At 41.3% G+C, this 19312-nt stretch overlaps 1 protein-coding gene across 5 annotated transcripts in view; it reads right to left on the bottom strand.

Moving 5' to 3' along the window:
* SYTL2 (synaptotagmin like 2) overlaps positions 1–19099 on the bottom strand; it is a 55717-nt gene extending 36618 nt beyond the window's left edge. For all 5 annotated transcript variants that reach the window (XM_071731708.1, XM_071731796.1, XM_071731966.1 and 2 more), the window contains exons 1-2: positions 19009–19099; positions 3473–3901 (exon numbers count right to left, since the gene is read on the bottom strand). In XM_071731708.1, the coding sequence (XP_071587809.1) occupies positions 3473–3573 (101 nt within the window). In that variant the 5' untranslated portion in view covers positions 3574–3901; positions 19009–19099. The remainder of the gene's footprint in view (positions 1–3472; positions 3902–19008) is intronic.
* Positions 19100–19312: the final 213 nt, after the last annotated feature.

The raw sequence follows: 19312 nt of genomic DNA, 5'->3' as shown, positions 1-19312 counted from the left end.
ACCTTATACCCTAATACCCTAAATATACTCCATCCTAAGAAACACAAAACAACACACAAAAAGCCTTCACCCTGACAGTCTACAATATAAGGAAAATTGCCTTGAAAAGTGACTGGAGGTGATCTCCATTAAAGCTGAGCAGAATCAAAAAGCCATTTACACTGGGGTTTCCACAGCCATACAGTCCCACTGAGCATTATGAGAAAGGTTAAATGTACATTGCACCCAGCAGAACCAGACCCCTGAACCTCTCTTTTTTTATTTGCAGTGCCACGCCAATGTACACATTAAAGGGCTTTGGCACATGGCAGTCACCACCCACCACTCAAACAGCTCCACATTTCCCTACCACTAAACCTCTTCATCTCACACAAGGAGCAAAGAATCCCAAGCACAGCCAGCAGTGGCCCTGGGAAGGGCCAATAGCCACAGCAGGGAACCCTGTCACAAAGGCAACCACAACAGCTTTCTACCTCAGACACGCTGGTGCCAAGGATCAGCCACTCCACCACATAGGAGTCACCCAACCACAATACACATTCAACTTCAGACAGATGTATTTATGTTCCATATTACTGTCTCCAGAAAGGGCCTGAATCTGTGTTAACTCTGAGTAAAAGAGTTAGGAGCTATGCTAAAGTAGCTGCCAGGAAATTAAGTGATGTGCTTAGCCCACTCATTTGTTCAGGACTTGAAGCCTGGATGGAGCAGGGTATAGCAGAGATTCCCTAAGAAAAAAAAAATAAATCAGCAATATGCTGAAAACAATTTCTAGTTTTGTCAAGCTGTTAACTCAGCTCTTCTATCCTATGCTATTTTCCCTGGCTCCAGCAACATTGCCATTCAGGGGCTGGCAGCAGCTCCTGGGGCAATGAAGCAAAGAAAGGCATCTTCTTGCATTACAAATACAAAAAGATGTGATGTCTTTTAATTTCCTTGCATCACACTCTCTTGACATCTGAGTTTTCTTGCCCATGAGAAGAAAGTGTCAATATCCTCTTCCCTTTGGGACAGACCTCATCAGAGGTCAAAGAGGCAACAGGCATGCTGTTGGCAGAACCTTGCTGTTCCTAAAAACTATCACCCTGATTCAGACCAACACAATAGGACCCACAGGATGAGGCAAAAAGCTATTATAGTACTCAATAAACCAAGAATTACAGCAAGCTGCTTGCACTGGGCAGTCTAATCAGCATGGGTTTACTACAGATAAGCAATATTAGGAGCTGTTAGCAGAGAAGGGACTGGATCAGGTGACTTCTAAAATTCCACTAAGAAGTTGCTCGAAAAGGATTTTGTCATGTTAATATCCATGGAATCCAGGAATATGGCACAGAGCATTAGAACAACCTTCAAACATCAGAATTTCTTCTATGGGGAAAAAGATTACATTAAAAGATTTCCATTATATGCACATACAAACAACACTTTGTCAGAGTGTAAAGTTTGTATGATAACATTCAATCCCTGCCTTTGGGATCTTCCAGGTGTTCAAAACTAGAATTTGAACTAAAACACTGAAGCTCTTTGTCTGGAGATAGAATTCAAGTAGTGTTTCAATATATAAAAAGCAAGCTCCATGTGCTATGTCTACACAGAAACATCAGCTTCATCTGTAAGCTTCCAGCTTCTCAGAAGGTATAATTCAGAAACCAGAAGAGACATCTTGTTGAAGAAGCAAACATGCTGATTACAGGCTGCTACAACCTGCAGTCCCTTGCATTTTTCCACCACACCCTCTTTGAACTAGAATTACAAACAGCAAAATTGAAGCTATAAAGACAAAAATACTTGTTGAAAGCCCTTTCAGACCACTACTGAGAATGGGTTTTTTTGATTTTCTGTTCCAGGAAGGGTTCCTTTCCCCAGATACTGTTTTCAAATGCACATTTGCAATTACTTTGCCTTCCAAACCTACAGCCAGTGGTTTTCTACCTAAAGAAAAGAAAGTTCTGTTCCAGAAAAGTCAGTTTTCTGCTTGTTGAAGCAGAAGACAAATCATGTGGTGAAAACATCTCCTTCTCAAGTTGCATTAAGATAGTGGGGAAAAAAATGGCAATATCATTGCCTCTAATGATTTTACCTTCAGTTCTTCAGTGAAGCAAAAGCCTTGACAGGAGGAGAAGCTTTTTCAACCTGGAGAAGCTACTGGTTTGCTTTTTATTGTTCTTATACTAAAAGAAGCAAGAGGAATAACAACACAATGTGCTGACCACATACTGACCAACTGACCTCAAGGCTGCACAAGCATGCTCAGCAAAATGAACACTGCTCTTGGGACAAGTGGCAAGCTGCTGTTTCATTTGCTGGGTAGGCTATGTTGACAAAATGGGCATTTGTTAAAAAAATATTTTTCAGCAGAAAAAAAGCATCACAGATGCATCATTGAATTACAGAATAGAATTGTTTGGGTTGCAAAAGACCTTTAAAATTATCAAGACTAACTGTTAACCTAGCATGCTGCCAAGTCCACCACTAAACCACGTCCCTCAGGCATGGTTGGAATAATTTTAAAACATGTAAATAGGAAATGCACATCTTCATGAGGAACATCATAATGAGGAAGAATCACAGAGAAGATTACTGAATCAACGAAAGAAAATCCTGCCTTAGAAGTGAACTGTAAACATCTATTTGTGTTACAGCACTTTGACCTTTTAACACCTACTGCTCCATTTTCTACTACTCATCCACTTGTAATTTTGTGTACCCTGTAATGGATAACTTCCTTCACACTAAAAGAAAAACAAAAACAAAAAAGCCTGACTACTAAAAACCTCATTCTTGATCTGGTAGCTATCTATATTAGCTGAAACCACTATTTGACTGCTGTTTATGGCTGTGTAGATGGCTTTCCCAAAGTCATCTGGGCAAAACTGCTTCCCATGCATGCACTTCTTTTCTTGGCAGTTACTCTAACAGTAGCTCTAGGAAAACCTCCCAGCAGACAAAACACTCTGGAATAACAAACAACACATTTCTCCATCTCTGCCATAAATGGCAATGGAACACAGCATAGCTGCCTTCTCTGGACTGCAGCTCCAATACTCCATGTTTGAGGTTTAACTTCATCATGCAGACATATCACTGACTGCATCCATACTGATACTGATACCACTTTGTTTGAGGCACTTGTGGTCCTTTTGAATCAATCACAACACTTATTGCACGTTCAGTTTCCATAGGTTTTGATACTTGCAAACAGAATCCTTTTCTGAGGAAACCAAGCCAGGTGCATACCAGGTGTGCTTGGCCCCTTAGGGAATTTTAATCCAAAGCAACTACTAGTCTTTTGGCCAGTAATGAATCATTTGTGTGGCAGAGGCATTTCATCCAGAAACTATGCTAAATCTAGTCCAGAGTAAAATGGGGCCCTCAGCAACAACTATTTTTATCTACTCCTACACTGAGTAATGCAGTATGTGAACTGTGTAGGTCTTCTCAGGATAACCCTGGGTGTTAGAACCCTTACCTGACTCTCTCCTCTTCAGCTCTTTTCAGCTCTGCATCCCGTTGCAGCACCTTCATTATTGCCTCTTGTTCCTCCTCTGTTAGGAAGCTTAGGTCAATCATCTTGTTCCAAGTGTAAGGGCAGGTAAAGTGTCCAGGAAGATCTTAAATCCTGTCTTGTAGTCTTCTTAAAAGAAAAAAAAAAAGCCTTTTTCAGCAGGCACTGTGAATCTAGAAAAGGTTACAGTCAGTGGTTTAAAGAGTCCCAAATGTTGCTTTCTTGCAGTAGAGTATATGTGTGCTTTCCTAGATGACAGACTTTTGGGAAAGCATTGTATTCCTTCTTGCCATTGTAGTGATGTCTCCTCAGCTTGTTCTCTCAGCTCTGCTTTCTGGAATGACAGTTCATTGACCCAGCATATCCAGTCTTTAAGAACAAACAAAACATTCCCTAAAAAACAAGACAAAGAAGCACAGGCTGTAATATCAAGGCTCAGGGAAGTAGATTATATATGCATTTTTTAATTAAAAGAAACAAGTTTTTCAGTGTGATTAAAGTAAGTTCAAATGGTCACTTCAAGTCAAACCTGTTTTACAGGCCTCTTAAACAAGATGGCCATGAAAATATATTCCCTTCCAATATAACAGCTCACGCCCTAAAACACAGAACCAAGTGTCATTCAAATGATACATTTTAAAATAAGCACATTTTAAGTTTGCCTTTAAGTCAGCAGAAAAATTCGGAGAAGAGGGGAGGTGAAAAAAATAAAATCAAGAGCACTTACTGCATTCATTTGAAGTCAAAACAAACACAAATATGTAGTCACAAGTACTGACACATTCAAGAGCACACAAGAATTCTGTCTATGGCTCTCATAGGCAGCTGGACTGACAAGTGCCAAATGTCAGGGAAGAAAAATCCACTGCTGTTTGCAGTCCTGATTCACAACAAAGTAGTGGACATGGTGAGGCAGCCCACTGTGCATTCATGGTGTTCACCTTCTGCCAACATAGTCTTGGATCACATCCATGAGGTCTCTTTATAAGGTTAGAAGTTCATTTTGTTTCTATAAAGATTGACTGAACTCCAGGAAGAGAAAAAGGCAAGCACTTGGGCTAAAAACACACAAGCTTGCCATGCTGGTGGAGGTATCATTAGCACATTTCTAGGACACCATTTTTGACATGTCACCTAGCAAACAAAAGAGAAGAACTATCCCATTAGGACAAGCCATTCTCCACCCTTCTCCACTCCTGATAAGCTGTGTGCCTTCCATTCCACATCTGTCTTCCCACTTGAACTCTTCAAAGACACCTTTCCCCTTTCAGGAGATCAGAAAGGCTGCAGTCATCACAAAGCCTGAAGGAAAAAAACTCCAAGGTAACCCTGAAATCCCTGCCAGCTGTAACACGTTGCAGCAGTGAGATGGGAGAAGGCTGGGAATGTGTTAGAGGAATTTTGTCTCCAGACTTAAGAAATTAAGTCTCCAGACTTAGAGGAGTGTGTTCTCAAATTGGTGCAAACCTCTTTCTGCAAGATTTTGTCTTCTATTTGTAACAAAAATGTGCATCACATGCTACTCAGGACTGAAAGCAACAGGTTTAAGAGATCATTTCCTCAGAATCTCCTCAAACGGGAATTTTATAAACAAACTTTTGACCAAAATACTCTTTTCCCCAAAATACTTAACTCTCCTCACCAACAGCTGAGGTACCAGATTTGCAAAGTTTTTTCTTGAAGTAAGTCTTGTAAACTTTCTAGAAGCTGCTGTTAGCTGCTGGACAGAGTCAGAACTTCTATGTCATTCTGAAAAGATCCCTTGAAGTCAAGAGGAAGGGAAACATTTGAGGAATTTCCCTTTCCTTTGTATCAGGCTCTGCTTTGGGCAGGAAAGTCAGGGTATCTATGGTCACCATAGACTATAATACAACTTAATTTACAAGACATAAATGTAACTTTTACTCACAACATTTTACCACTGATAGTGTATAATTATGTCAGGAATATGATATCATGTAGCCCAAATCACCATCCTACAGAACATAATGAATAAATGTGAAATAATTTCTACATAACAGTCTTGAGTACATGAAATTAGAAGTCATGCAGTAACATGAACCTCGCTGCTTTATGCAAACAAAAGTGAATTTACAAGCAGTAATTTAAAATGCTGTTTTGCCTCTGCTATATAGGCCATGGATACACATCAAACCCATCTGCCAAAGATAAAAAAAACTTCTTCAAAAAAACTCAGAATACAGAGGGGACGGCAGGGAAGAGAGGAGAAGAGGGGCCAAAAACTCAGCTCTGTCTAGAGTCTCTTAGTGCCTCAGGGATATAAAACCATGAATGTAATAAAGCCATAGAAAAATAAGTAAATAGCTTTAAATTAATGTAAGTCTCAGAAGCATCTCTAGTGACAAATGTGGTGAGAACAAAAGAGGAGCAGACATTGTTACTGGACAGGTCTCTACCCTCACAACCCTTTAGGTACATGTGTCTGCTTCAGGCCCTTGCAGTCTGGCATTGCCCTCCAGCAAACAGGATCACACTGATCTAATGAGCACCAAAACCATGCACCAAGGAATTGCACTTGCTCCCCTGGCCACAGGTTTCAATCAGGACATTACAACAAGATCTTGGCACTGGCACTGTGCAAAGGGACACTTCACGGGGGTGTCAGTTGATTAAAAACTCCACATGAGCTGGTCATGTGCACTTGCAGCCCAGAAAGCCAACCATGGCCTGGGCTGCATCAAAAGAAGTGTGGCCAGCAGGATGAGGGAGGTGATTCTCCTCCTCTATTCAGCTACTGTGAGACCCCACCTGCAGCACTGTGTCCAGTTCTGGACTCCCCAACACAAGATGGACAAGGAGCTGTTGGAGTGAGTCCAGAGGAGGCCACAAAGATGATCAGAGGGCTGGAGCACCTCTCCTATGGAGACAAGCTGAGAGAGTTGGGGTTATTCAGTCTAGAGAAGAGAAGGCTCCAGGGTGACCTTAGAGCACCCTACAATACCTGAAGATGCTACAGGAAAGCTTGAGAGGAACTTTTTACAAGGGTGTGGAGTGACAAGACAAGGGAGAGTGGTTTCAAACTGAAAGAAAGTAGATTTAGATACCAGGAAAAAATTCTTTAATGTGAAGGTTCTGAGGTACTGGCACAGGCTGCCCAGGGAAGCAGAGGATGTGTTCAAGGCCAGGCTGGATGGGCCTTTGAGCAGCCTGCTCTAGCAGAAAGTGTCTAGCAGAAAGGGTTGGAACTAGATGGTCTTTAAGGTCACTTCCAACCCTAGCCAGTCTATGATAGAACTCTAAAGGTAACAGCATTTCTTACAAATACGGAAGGCAAATGCAGCCAAGTTAAAAATTATCCTTCCTACTTAAAAAGAAATAAAATAAAAAATTATATCCCAACAACCTTGTGCATCTGGTTATATTGTTATATTTCGCTGCCATACTCATCTTCTCCAGGATTCTCATTGTGATTTTGTTCCATGAGGTTCATATAACAGTTTCTCAAACAACCTGCCATCTGTAACTTTATTTCTATTTAACAAATGACAGCTTTATGATTAGGCAGAGGTACAAAGTGCTTACTATAGAGCTACCAACAAATATAATCCTAAATTTATTGAGGATCTACACCAGCACTTCAGCTTATGAATGGGTACAAATGTTTATTTGACTACTGTTTGGAAACTTTTCACACCATCTGATACAACAGTCAGCATCCACAGTGCTAATCCAAAACCCTGGATTGGTGACTGCATAGCATATGCACTACTGCCAACAGGCACAAAAGCTTATGTTGCAACCACAAAACCTGGACAGCTCTGAACTGGAATTACCAAGGATTTTTTCATGTAAACCAGGCAAGTCTCTTGCCTCAGGTCAATGAAGTCTTAAGAAAGCTATAGTAGGAATGATATCTTACCATGTCTTTGTGTTTAAAGAATGCTGGGAGAAGAAGTGTTATATTGTCCATTTGATTAATTTAAAAATCAAAAATAAATAGCTCAACAGCATTTACAAAACAACCCACAGGCTTCATCAGTGTCTCACAGCAAACAAATTAATAAAACTACTGGAAGCAGAACTTCAGTCCTCCCCAAAAGAACAAGAGTTTGCAAGGGCTGTGTCCACACAGGCTGTGGGAGCTTACAACAAGCTGCTCTACTACTAAACTTCCCATCATTCTGTAGAGCAGTTTCTACAACTAGGGTTCCACTCCCTCTTTGTTTTCAATTGGGTGCAAGATATTACCTACCCTGACAGTCTCTTAACTATTTTTTCCTGGTAGATATCATGCAGCATGGTTCCATAGATCACAAAGCTGTGTTTTGTTGAGTTTAACATATTTAAGTGGAGCAGATTCTTTTCCCAGCACTTCAGAAGAGAATGCTACATTAATTCTGTTCCACTTGCACTCATTCTCTATGGCTTTGTATTAGATGATTTTGTTCCCACCCTGGGTTCTGATAAAAAGCTTTCCCAGTCCTGACTAGTGCAGCCGAGATCCTTTAGGTTCCTTTGCAAAGCTAACAACACAATGCTTCAGCTCAGGATGTCTGAATACCTGAAAAACTGGCCCCTGATCTCACTAGATAAGCAGTTGGAAAAAAAACCTAGCAACAATCAGTTGGGGATTTTTCCCCCTTTAATGTATCCCATCCATATAGTGCAAATTGTATCACATTTCACTATGAGAACAAATGTTTAATCACTGGAACCAGGCCAGGCACAAACTGAAACCAAAGCAGTTTTTAGTCTCTGCAAAAACAAGAAGAAAACCTCTTTCCCTGTGTGGTATACTTGGCCAACCTCCTGAGACCCACTGAGACAAGTTACTGCAAGTCTGGCTTTCTGCAAAAGATTCTTAGCACTGATTCCAATCACAGATGGTAAAACCTGCTGGCCTGGAGCACAGCACCAGTTATAAGACCTAAGGCTAATTTAAAAATGTAAAAAGAATTAATGTAAAATGTAATTAATACCTTCCTCCACTTCAAGTCACCTTCTACCAATTCTAATTCAATTCTTTCAATTTCTTTTTGGACATTTTTTTTTCACTTAGAGCCCCTATACATGCGAAAAAGAACTGAGGGGTCTCAACGTTTTGTTTGGTGCCTCTGCAAATTCAATAGGAAATTTTCCTTTGCCAGGGAAGTTCTCAGACCTAAGTTTCAAATAAAAGTGAAAGATCCATATCAGACTGATTGAATCATATAAATCCATAAAAATACCATACTGACTGATTTCTGAGAAAGGCTGTAGATGAACATTTGTGAGTCTTGGGATATTTGGCATGAGTTTTTTTTCTTAAACCTTAAATTCAAGTAATACCACACAAAAATCTTCCCTTCCATAAAAGATTTCTAAACCCTGTAATAAACAGGAATCTGAAATTATGTTTTATTTAACTCATACATGAGAGCTTCTGTGTCTTGACAGTAAACAGAAAGAAAACCCAAGATGTAGCTTCCCCCGCACACTAAAATTTTAAGCCACTCACAAATTCAAAGTGCTTTAAGCCAAAGAGTCATCCAAAAATTATATCTCATAAAATTTCTCAAATCTCTCAGGCAGTTATACACCTTGATTCTTTTAAGGCTTTACATTTTTCTAGAACACAAGTCACAACAAAAAGATAACCTTGTACACAAACCCATTTGCCCCTCTGCCCTGCTACTTTTTCCCAGGCACAAAAGGGGAAATATTAATTCAAATACTGCATTCCAAGCATTGAGATATTACGTTAAGAGGTACCACAGTCATAGCTTAGATTTTGAAGTTTTCACTCAGTGTATAGGTATGGGATGTAAGGAGGGAGAGGCAAGGAAGAGGTTGGAGCAGTTTGCCAGTTTGCCATAGCTGACATTAAATTCATCAATAGGCTCAGAAAAAACAACAGAACACCAGAGTCAGCAGTCACCAAATCAACAACATGTCATGTAGAAATGTCACAATGTCCTAAATTTCCATTGCAAAATTATTTTAAGTGCTCCTTGCACAGCAGACCTAAGCTGCTTGAGCTTTGCTCCAGAGAATCTGTCTTGCAGACAGTACTTTCTAATAAGAGGAAGGTGACAGCCAGTCATTCACTTTTGGCTGTGTTCACATCCCCATTTGTGCCAACTACTTTAGCTGAGCAATTACCCTGCAGGCCTGGCTGAACAGCAGTTCCCATCCATACACATCTTCATCCCATAAAGCATTCAGTTCCAAGTAGCCTATAGGCTCTCAAAAAATGAGAGGGTTTGGTTTTGTGTAGTTGCAGGTTGCACATTTTCCTTACTTCATTTCTTCACTGCTCCAACATATCAATGCTAGCAAGGAGGATGAGTTGGAAGTCCAGACCTAGGGCAACAGGAAGCTGGGCAAGGCAGATAAATGGAACTCTGTAATTCAATAATCTGCATCACCAGAGAAACTGACTCTCAGAAGAGAAGTAACTAAGTTTGGCCTACACTCAAGCTCAGAAATAAACCTTTACTTTCAAGCAAGGAAGCTAAGAAGAACATCAGGAACAATAAGAGCTTTGCAGAACTGGCCCCTGCCACCCTGGGAGGTCACATTAGGCAGTAAAGCTTCCTCTCTGACAGGGAGGTCTATGAACCACAGCATTGCAACAACAACCAATAATCACACTCTTCTGGACAAATTTGGTTCTTCACTGACATTTAAGCAGTACAGTCACAGGCAATTCAGCACCATCCCAGGCTTAGAGAATATAACTTTTCTGTAAACACATGAGGCAAATCCCATGAAGAGGGAACATCTGATTAAGCCAGCTGCCAGTGTTGGCACCAGCACAAATAGTTTAACACAGTCACGACCATATTTGTGCAGAAGATCAGAAGATTACAGATTTCACTTTGAGTAGTGGGGAAAGAAAAGATACTTTCAAGAGAGACTTAAGTCACAATTCAAGAGAGTTTTAAACATGTTTGTCTCCAATGATAAGGACCTGAACTTAAAACAGACACAAGAAGGCCTGTTGCCTTTTTCATTCTTGAAGGGCAAGAAGGGAAGAAACCACCCAGTAAAATATACAGTACCTGTAGCCAACCCAGCTCTTTCAAGAGGTGTTATCAGAGCATTTTCAAAATTGTAAGAGCTAAGTGTACACAGCATATCATATTGCCAACAGCCCCAGAGATTAACTGGGCAGTATTTGCCAACATGCATGCTTAGTCAGTAGAAGGTAGGGAAGTTCCTACGTAGCTTATTGTAGAGAATGTTGATGGAACAGGGAGCTTTGCAGAAGTGGAGAAGAGCTATAATAAGGCAACACTGAAGTTGCTCTTACACAGCAATGCTTTATTTCACCTCTACATGTTCTACATGTGCAATCTACATGTTCTCCTGTGCAATATTCAATACAACACACTTAAGGGAAAGAATTTGCTTGTGTGCAGACAACAGCTCTAAACAACCACAACAGAAAAAGTAGTTAAAAATATGCTACACAACAAGCCTTGCTGACACCTTACCCTTCCTCAACAGTATAAAGATGAGCCCTGGTTTTTTTAACCTGCAAAACAGCTGCAGTTTTAAAATAGTCTTACTGACACCCTTGCATAATGATCCTCAGCCACCTGGAAGAAGCAGAAATGCAGCTAGAGTAATGCAAGCCCTTGAGAAAAAAATCCACTTTCCTCCAGGAATGTGCCTTGCTGGTCCACACAACTCTGTCTGTGATTTAATTTTATTCTTGTTTGGTCAAGACCTTCATCACTTTAAAGAACACAAAAATTACTCTGAACAAGAAAGCAAAATCTTAATAACAAGAAGAAGATAAAAGTTAACAACTTAAAATTGGAAAAGAACAGAATAATTAGCTTTGGTTGTGGCCTAATCCCTCTAATGGGATCCCACATATGGCAGCTTGCCATTTCCTTCATGGGGCTTGGATACTGGCAGCAGTGCCTAAGAACTTCCACTTTGTATACCTATTATGGTATGCAATCATTTGGCCACTGGTTTAAAGAGGATGTGGTCTCTGGAACAAGAGGTTCAGAAATTAAAGAGAAGCCACAGAGTATCATAGGTTAATTTCTCTTTTCCTTTTGACCACTGTTTTCAGACTATCTGTAAGATGTCATGCCATTTATTTTACATTGCCATCACTATAAAACCACTAAATATAATAATAATTTGGAAGCAGATTCAGAATCAGAGATTTCAGCAATCAGTAGCATCAGCATATCTCATTACAAATTCCAAAGTTCACAGAATCTAGTTGTATTACCTTGCACATCACACCATTGGCACTCTGTGGTTTAATCCCAGTAAGCACTTTGTTTGAATTAATAAGAGTTCATCTGTGTGAACTTCATTTTTCTAGTTGCTAATTCTTTTAATCAAGAGTTACAATGCAAGGAATTATTTTCTCAGGGTAAGAGACTTGAAATATAATAATGGTGGCTCAGTCCTCTAGATCTGAAGCAGAGCAGTGTCTATAGTCTAACAGTTATCCTCACCTTCCTTCACAGAGGCAGTAGCTCCTTTCAAAAGCAGAAGGGGAGGGGTGGTCTCACAACACTCAATGTCCCATTGTCACTTTCTCATTCTTTATGTCAGCATTGGCATTAGACTTGTAATATAAAATTCTGTTTTGAAATTTGTATCACACAAAAAGAATAGAAGTGTGCAAAACACTATGACTAATTAACAAGTATTTCCTCTCAGTGGCTACTGGGAAGTGACACACTTCCTGCATCTTCGTTAGATAATCTGTTCTATATTAATCCAAAAATGCCAAGCAGCAGTTTGCAAACTACACAGAGTCACTGTTTAGTTTTGACTCTGTAAAGCAGGCTTTCTAAAAAGAGCAGTTTCCTAAGGTGCTGTCAGCATTGATGCAAAACAACTCATGCTACAAATAGCAAACATGAGTTTGTGTTCAACTACTAATGCTCACTCTGTTGAGATAACAGGAAGATATTTTGTAGAGCAGCTTCAGTCTTGAGCACCAACTGAAAGACCCTTAGAGTATGCAGTTTCTGAAAAAACTTTGAAAACAGTTGATTTAAAAGTCTGTCCACATTATGTCTCTGATGGTTATATCCCATTGTCACAGGAATCCATTTGTCACAGTCTGTTGCATCCCTGTGAGTTTAAGTGTCCCTATTCTCCACATTTGAGTCCAGGTGATGAGCTAGTTGAGCCAGGACAGCCACCATCACTGAAAGACCCATTTTTCTCCACTATGTTTGTAAAACTATGAACCCTTGGATTAATGGCTTGTCCCTTTTTAATGGCCTGAAGTTGTGCCAGGGGAGGTTGAGACTAGATATTGGGAAGAATTTCTTTACTCAAAGAGTAGTCAGACACTGAAGCAGCCTGCCCAGGAAGGTAGTGGAGTCACCATCCCTGGAGGTATTAAAAAAACTTGTAGATGTGGGACTGCAGAACATGCTTCAGTGGGCATGCTGTTTATTTCTGGGTTGATAGTTGAACGTAAGAGGTCTTTTCCAACTGTGAAAATTCTGTGATTTTATGCATCACTTTGACCTGCTCTAAAGCACCGTCAGGGCTGACTGCTCGGGTCACTGGGGGCAGTAGGTTTCCTCTGCAGGGGTGTGTGTACAATACAGATTTGTGGTGCAGGCTGAGCATGAAACTGCCAGAGCAGGAGGGCAACATTTTACGCCATCTTTGCCCCCCCTGAGGGAGGCCCCTGATCTCAGCTTCACCAGAGCAGCTTTGCCTGTAGCCCAACACAAAACCGAGATCTGGCAGCAGATAAGAGCACTCCATCATTCTCAGACATGATTAGCAGTATAAGCAAGTAGCTGTGGGAAACAAAATCATCCCTTACTCACCTGAATCACTCTACCATGGCACTGCAGCCTCCTTGCTTTTCAGCTACCAACCTTGTTACTGTAACTAAACTCTGTTTAACTGATTACTAATGTGCACAAAGAAGCCAGGGAACCAAACAAACCCCTTTGGCTATCCTTTCTCACCAGATGACTGACTAACCACTGAACTTAAGACATTCATGCAACGTTTTAAGGTTAAAATTACCCACCTAATAATTGATGTAATCTGAAGGCTACCAAGAACACTTGCGTCACCTAATCCAATCCTTGTTGCAGTAACTGAGGCACAAGCACACTAGAGAACAGGGTCTCAGCAAGAATCCAATTACCAGCAGAAATCAGGTGCCAGAGGCAAAAGGATGTTCTTTACGAGTCCTGCTGCAATAGAAACAATCAAGTAAGGTAGAGGGAGGTGGGAGAAAAATCACTTTGACAGTTTCCAGATAAGTTAAAAAGCAAAATTATTAAAATAAGCTAGACTACAGCCTTCAGATAAAATAGTCACAATCAGGTCCCATCTCATTCATCAAAATTAACTTAGCCTTTGCAATTAGGCTTTTATTTCAGGGTTATTTTTGTTTGGTTTGGTCTTTTTTTTTTTAATAGATACATTTAGAAAAGCTTACTATAGCTCCCTTTTAAGAGGAAAATCATTCATCTTCCCACTCACAATTATGTTTCAATGGATGGTCAAGAAGGTTCATTCTAAGTTGAAATGAGCAAGAAGCAATGCCAGTCCTCCTTAATAGTGATATTAAATTGCAAGAATAACAGGAAGTTTATCAGCCATGAAAATTCCACTCATGAGACTTGTTTGCAGTGCTGGGCTGGGCTATCCCACACAAAAGCCTGTCTTTTCCCTAACTGGTACTAATTTCACTGAATGGTTATGTCCAGATCCAAACAAAGCACTCAGGCACTTAAAAGCAAGGTGGGCTATGATGCAAGGAGCCTAAAAGGGCATCGTGAAAGCTAAACCCAGTTGTTACACATAAGAAGTGACAAGTAGGATAATTTCTGTAGCAGCCTACATTGGATGAGATGTGGTGTCAAAACACACTGCACGAATGGTGTTTGCCCTATAAATGCTGCTGAAGAGCAGAGGAGTAGGAAAGTAGGAGAAAAAAGTTGTGATTGAAACTGGCACTCAGACAGAGGTGTGGTGGTGCAGACCCCTGGCTCACTGGGCAGCATTGTAAGGCAGCATGGTTCTTGCTTTAGTTACAAGTTCTGCTCCTGTTGATGACAACAGGTAGCAAAATCAGGATCTGAGAGTTTGTGAGGCTAGGGTATGGCATGTAATGCCAGTATTTAGTTTGCAGGAGTGGCTCATTCTCTAAGACCATAGGTATGCAAAGTGTTAGCTCTCTCTTGCCCAAAGGCTAGAGCATATACCCAGGAAGCAGCCAAAACCAGTCCCCAGACCACTTCACCTAAGAGGATTCAAACTTGCATCTCTTTGTTTACAAAAATATGACAGCATCTGAAAGTTTCACTTGATTCACTTTTAACCCTTCCCTAAGGCTGCACTACCAGGAATTAAACAACCCAGCTCACTGAATGACCATTCCCTTGAAGTGGTGTCACAACATCACAAGCAGAAACAAGAACCCAGCTCTGCTTTCTCTGTCAGGCCACCACATTTCCAATCGAGGGGAAGGGAAAGGGAAAGGGGAAGGGGAAGGGGAAGGGGAAGGGGAAGGGGAAGGGGAAGGGGAAGGGGAAGGGGAAGGGGAAGGGGAAGGGGAAGGGGAAGGGGAAGGGGAAGGGGAAGGGGAAGGGGAAGGGGAAGGGGAAGGGGAAGGGCAACCCCAGGGTATTAATTTTTGATTCAAGTCTCATAATCTCTAGATAAGAACCCTTATCACTATGAAACAAGACAAATTTCATGACACTTCCAGTATCACAAATTATCCTAGGCTTTAAAACCAAACCAAACCAAGCAACAACAACAAAAACCACAATGAGCTACATACTCATTTAAAATTCAGGTGTAATATAGGCAGGACCAGAACAGAAGGTCAAGGGCCTACTATTTTGGGCTGTTCCATAGGTCTCTGCCAAAAACTTAAATGCATACCTTTTGCTTAAGGTGCCTAAAGTGCACTTAGGCAAGATTTTTGGACCTCACCCTTAATTTTTCATCAGTGATGTTCTATTTTTAATACTGTTTTTGAATCACATAAGCCATTTAAATGCAGTAGACAAGACAAGCATGGAGATAGATTTTAGCACCAAAAATCTGATGGACCTAAACCATTTCTAACCCAGTTTTCTTTAATATGCTGCTCTCCTTCTGGGGCTCTGTTCACATGGCTGAGATGACACAGTCTAACTGTAGTCCATCCAGCCTGTATAGAAGTAAACCACTGACAATTCATTAGTCAGTCAGAATCAAGTAACAGTCAGGCAGGCAATTTCAAAAAAAGCATCTGACAATGAGTCTAGGATCTAGCAGTTCTGTTAGTTACTCTGTAAATAAGCATAATTTTACTAATACATACATATATTTATATGAGACAGACAGCAACAGAAATGCAGAATTTCCTTGACAGGCAGAGAGAAAGAAAAGAAAAATTTACTTTTAGAAGATTTATTCTATAGAAGAAAAGGAGTATAACAAGATGGAAGAAAAAAAAAAAGTAAATTTGTTCATTAATTGGGTGCATATGCACAGGATACTGAGTGGGATTTGGATAAAAAATAAAATGGCATTACCATCCAGATAAAGAACTATAAAGTAAGAGGGAAGAAGTATTATTTTCCTCCTTCTTACACATATATCTCTTCAAGCTCCCACTCTCAGTGCAATAAGAAAGTCAAGTTACACATAAAATGGAAACCTTATAGCATGAAGTAAAAATCTAGCACAGTGAGTTAATTGTAGTGACTCCCTACCACAAGAATGAAGCATGAATGAGTCTGCTAAAATCAGCTGTCATTCACTTTATGCCCAAATAAGCTGAAGAACTTCATTATGCTACAACAGCAAATGCAGCATCACTGGCTTGACATACCATAAAGTGTTCTGGCATTGGAAGATCAAACTTAGGAGCCTCCTTAAACTGACTTATGAGCAACCTAAATAAGCTGACATCACCAACAGGTGATGGACTTTGAGCACCAGAAGGTTGCCTACTGCTTTTAGTGGTTATCTGTTAGTCACCCATCCCGGATGAAAAGCACTTGCTATGAAGAGAAATAAATTGCTTATTGTGGTGCAAAACAAGTCACTATTGAATGAAGATTGATCTCCCTGGGACAGAACTATTACTTTTAACAAAAAAACAAACAAAAAAATCCTACTGAGAGACAATTATTTTGAGTTTCTTTTCTTTTGAAATTGTGTTTTTTGTTCTGTTGACCACCGTGAAAGTTGATTTATTTCTGTCGTGAACACAGAAAACAAGATACAGGGTAGAAAACAAGTAATTCCTTCAACTTCATCCCACTGTTTAGCTTCTTGGTTAAGCTTTTTTTTCTAGATACAGCATTTAAAAATCTCACCTTCTGTGCAAGCATCAAAGTTGTTCTCCAAGTACTAAACTGGAGCAGTACTTCCACCTGGGAATCTGGCAAGTGTCATATAATAACATGAATAACAGGAGATGACTCCAGAGAACATATCTGTCCATGATCTCTACTCAGTGCTTTAAAGAAGAGACAACTACACCCTTCTGACATTAATTTGGGGGGGCAATAGAGTGTTGTTTACTCTGGTCTTTCTTAGCCTTGGTAAACAAGAACATGAATACTTATTTCACTGAATTTCAAAAGTCTGACAGTGAAACTTACTATATATTATTCTGGGCTGCAAGAGATGCTGGAAGGAAATGTCTAACATGAGACAAGTCCAATGACAGCTTCAGAAAATTCAAGAACGTGCTTTGGAGACAAAGCAGAAGGCTGCTGCACCCATAAGGTAGATGCAGAGTAAGCAAGATGCTTATTATTTCCTTGCCTTAAACCCAGACACAAGCACACATATGGAAATTGGCAACAGGGCATAAGCACTTTTTAACAGTGTAACATTACTTGTAGCATTTTATAATATAGGTATGCAGAAGTATATAAATAACACATAAGTGCAAATGGGCAGACACAGTATACTTACCCAAACAATACACAGGAAAACATGAGAAAATGGTAAAATCTGCAAGATAAGAGCAAGGACATAGAGGCAGCAGGAAAGATACCAAGAGAAGCCAAACTAAACCTACCGAAAAAAAGAGATGTTTCTTTTGCAGGATTATTGTGGTTCCCTCAGGCATAAGAAAGATGCCTAGCAAGAGTAGGGTAGATTCTTACTCCCCAAAATAATATGAACCATGTCAAAGGCAGATGAGATCACCCCCTTTTTTTCCAGGGAGGCAACTAAGTATATAAAACACTAACAATAAGCAAAAAAATTATGGTAATTTATGGAAATCACAAAACGCTCACTTTGATTCCAGCTTCTCTTCAAGCATTGTGCCTTTATCTCAGCAACTGAGGCCATCAAGAACTGCAGTCTTGAGCACCAAATACAGGGCATCAGCTCCATGGCACTGTACACTCCCAGGTTTAGGACCACTTATAGATGTGATCATTAATTGTTTGGAACATGTAGTGATAATGATCGGTGGTAATTAAGGACTAAAGACTGGAACTCTGTATTGCTGATGTGTATCAGTCTAAGTGGTTTGATTCATCAGTCTTTTAAACACTGTCAGAGAAATCTCCAATTCGCTGATACACATAAACACACAGATATTTTGTTGCAACACTTCGATTGCTCCTTTTATCAAAGAAAATCTAGTTTCTTTCCAGAGCATCCTGTCAAGCATGTTATAAGTCCCTTTCCCTTACACTTTTGGGAAAGCTCAGAAATACTTATCTTGCCACTTGACAATCTGCCCTCAGCTATAAGTGACTTTATCCTGCAATATGTAACCATATAAACAGACCCTTCAGCTCACACAAGGCAGACACAACTGAGTGCATTAGACTAGAGGGCCAGCTCCAATTTTGCGAGTTACTAAGAGACGGTGTGAAAGATGCAATTAATTTAGTGCTTTGAAATGAAAGCGTTTACTATTATCATAAAAAGGTCATTAACATCTCCCAGCTGAGATCTAAGCACCTTCTTTCATTAAAGTCCTTTTATTAAGCTCTACAGAAGGCGGGTGCGGTAAGTTTTTACAGTTAGCTCTCACCACCAGACAGGAGCTCCCTCCAGCAGCCCTGGGGTGTCCCAGCGTTCAGCCCCCGTGCATGGGGAGGCTGCAGCTCCTCTCAGCTGCAGCTTCTGAGCTGAGGTTCTGAGGAAAATCGCTGAGAAGCGGCGCTTCCCTGTGGCTTTACTTACGAGGGGCTGTGCGAGGAAGACACCTGTGAGATTTCCTCCATCAGCAGGAGAACGGGTCCTGCAAGCTGGCCACGGCAAAAACACCCGAGCAGCCCGGAGGCCGAAACCTTGCAGTCAGCTCTCCTCAGCTGCTAACAGACTCATCGTCCTCTCGCTATGCCAGCACTGCAGGCACGGAGGGTTTTTACACTTTTTTAAAAAAACTCTGAACTACCTCATTAGCAAGACAACCCCATCTCTCCGAAACCCCTCAGAGCAGCCGCAATCCTCACTCCTCCCGCCGCCTCAGCGAGACAGGAGCACCGCGGCGCGGATCCCCACCTCCTCAGCTACGCTTCACCCCCGCCGCCCCTTCCGCGGCTTCCCCAGTTACCAGTTACCTCGTCCCGGACGGCAACCGCTACCCCACACCACCTTCCCCGCCTGTCTGAGGGGAAAGGAGGCGGTGGCGAGGAGCGAGGCAACTCCGGCCCGGCCAATGGCGGCACCGCCTCCCTCAGAGCCGGGAGGCTCCCCGCTCCTCGGGCCCGGCCCCCGCTCCGCCCCGCCGCCCGCCCGGCTCCCCGCGCCCACCTGAGGCACCGAAGGGACCTTCCGAGGGACCAAGACAGGACGGGGAGAAGATCCCTGGGGCAATAGGAGCCGTCGAGGGCGGATTTGAGGCACTTCTGAGGCAGCAGCTCC

The sequence above is a fragment of the Heliangelus exortis genome, chromosome 1 (genome assembly GCF_036169615.1).
Source record: "Heliangelus exortis chromosome 1, bHelExo1.hap1, whole genome shotgun sequence".
NCBI lineage: Eukaryota > Metazoa > Chordata > Aves > Apodiformes > Trochilidae > Heliangelus > Heliangelus exortis.
Note: the sequence above shows the minus strand (reverse complement) of the source record. Positions and strands in the feature narration are given on the sequence as shown.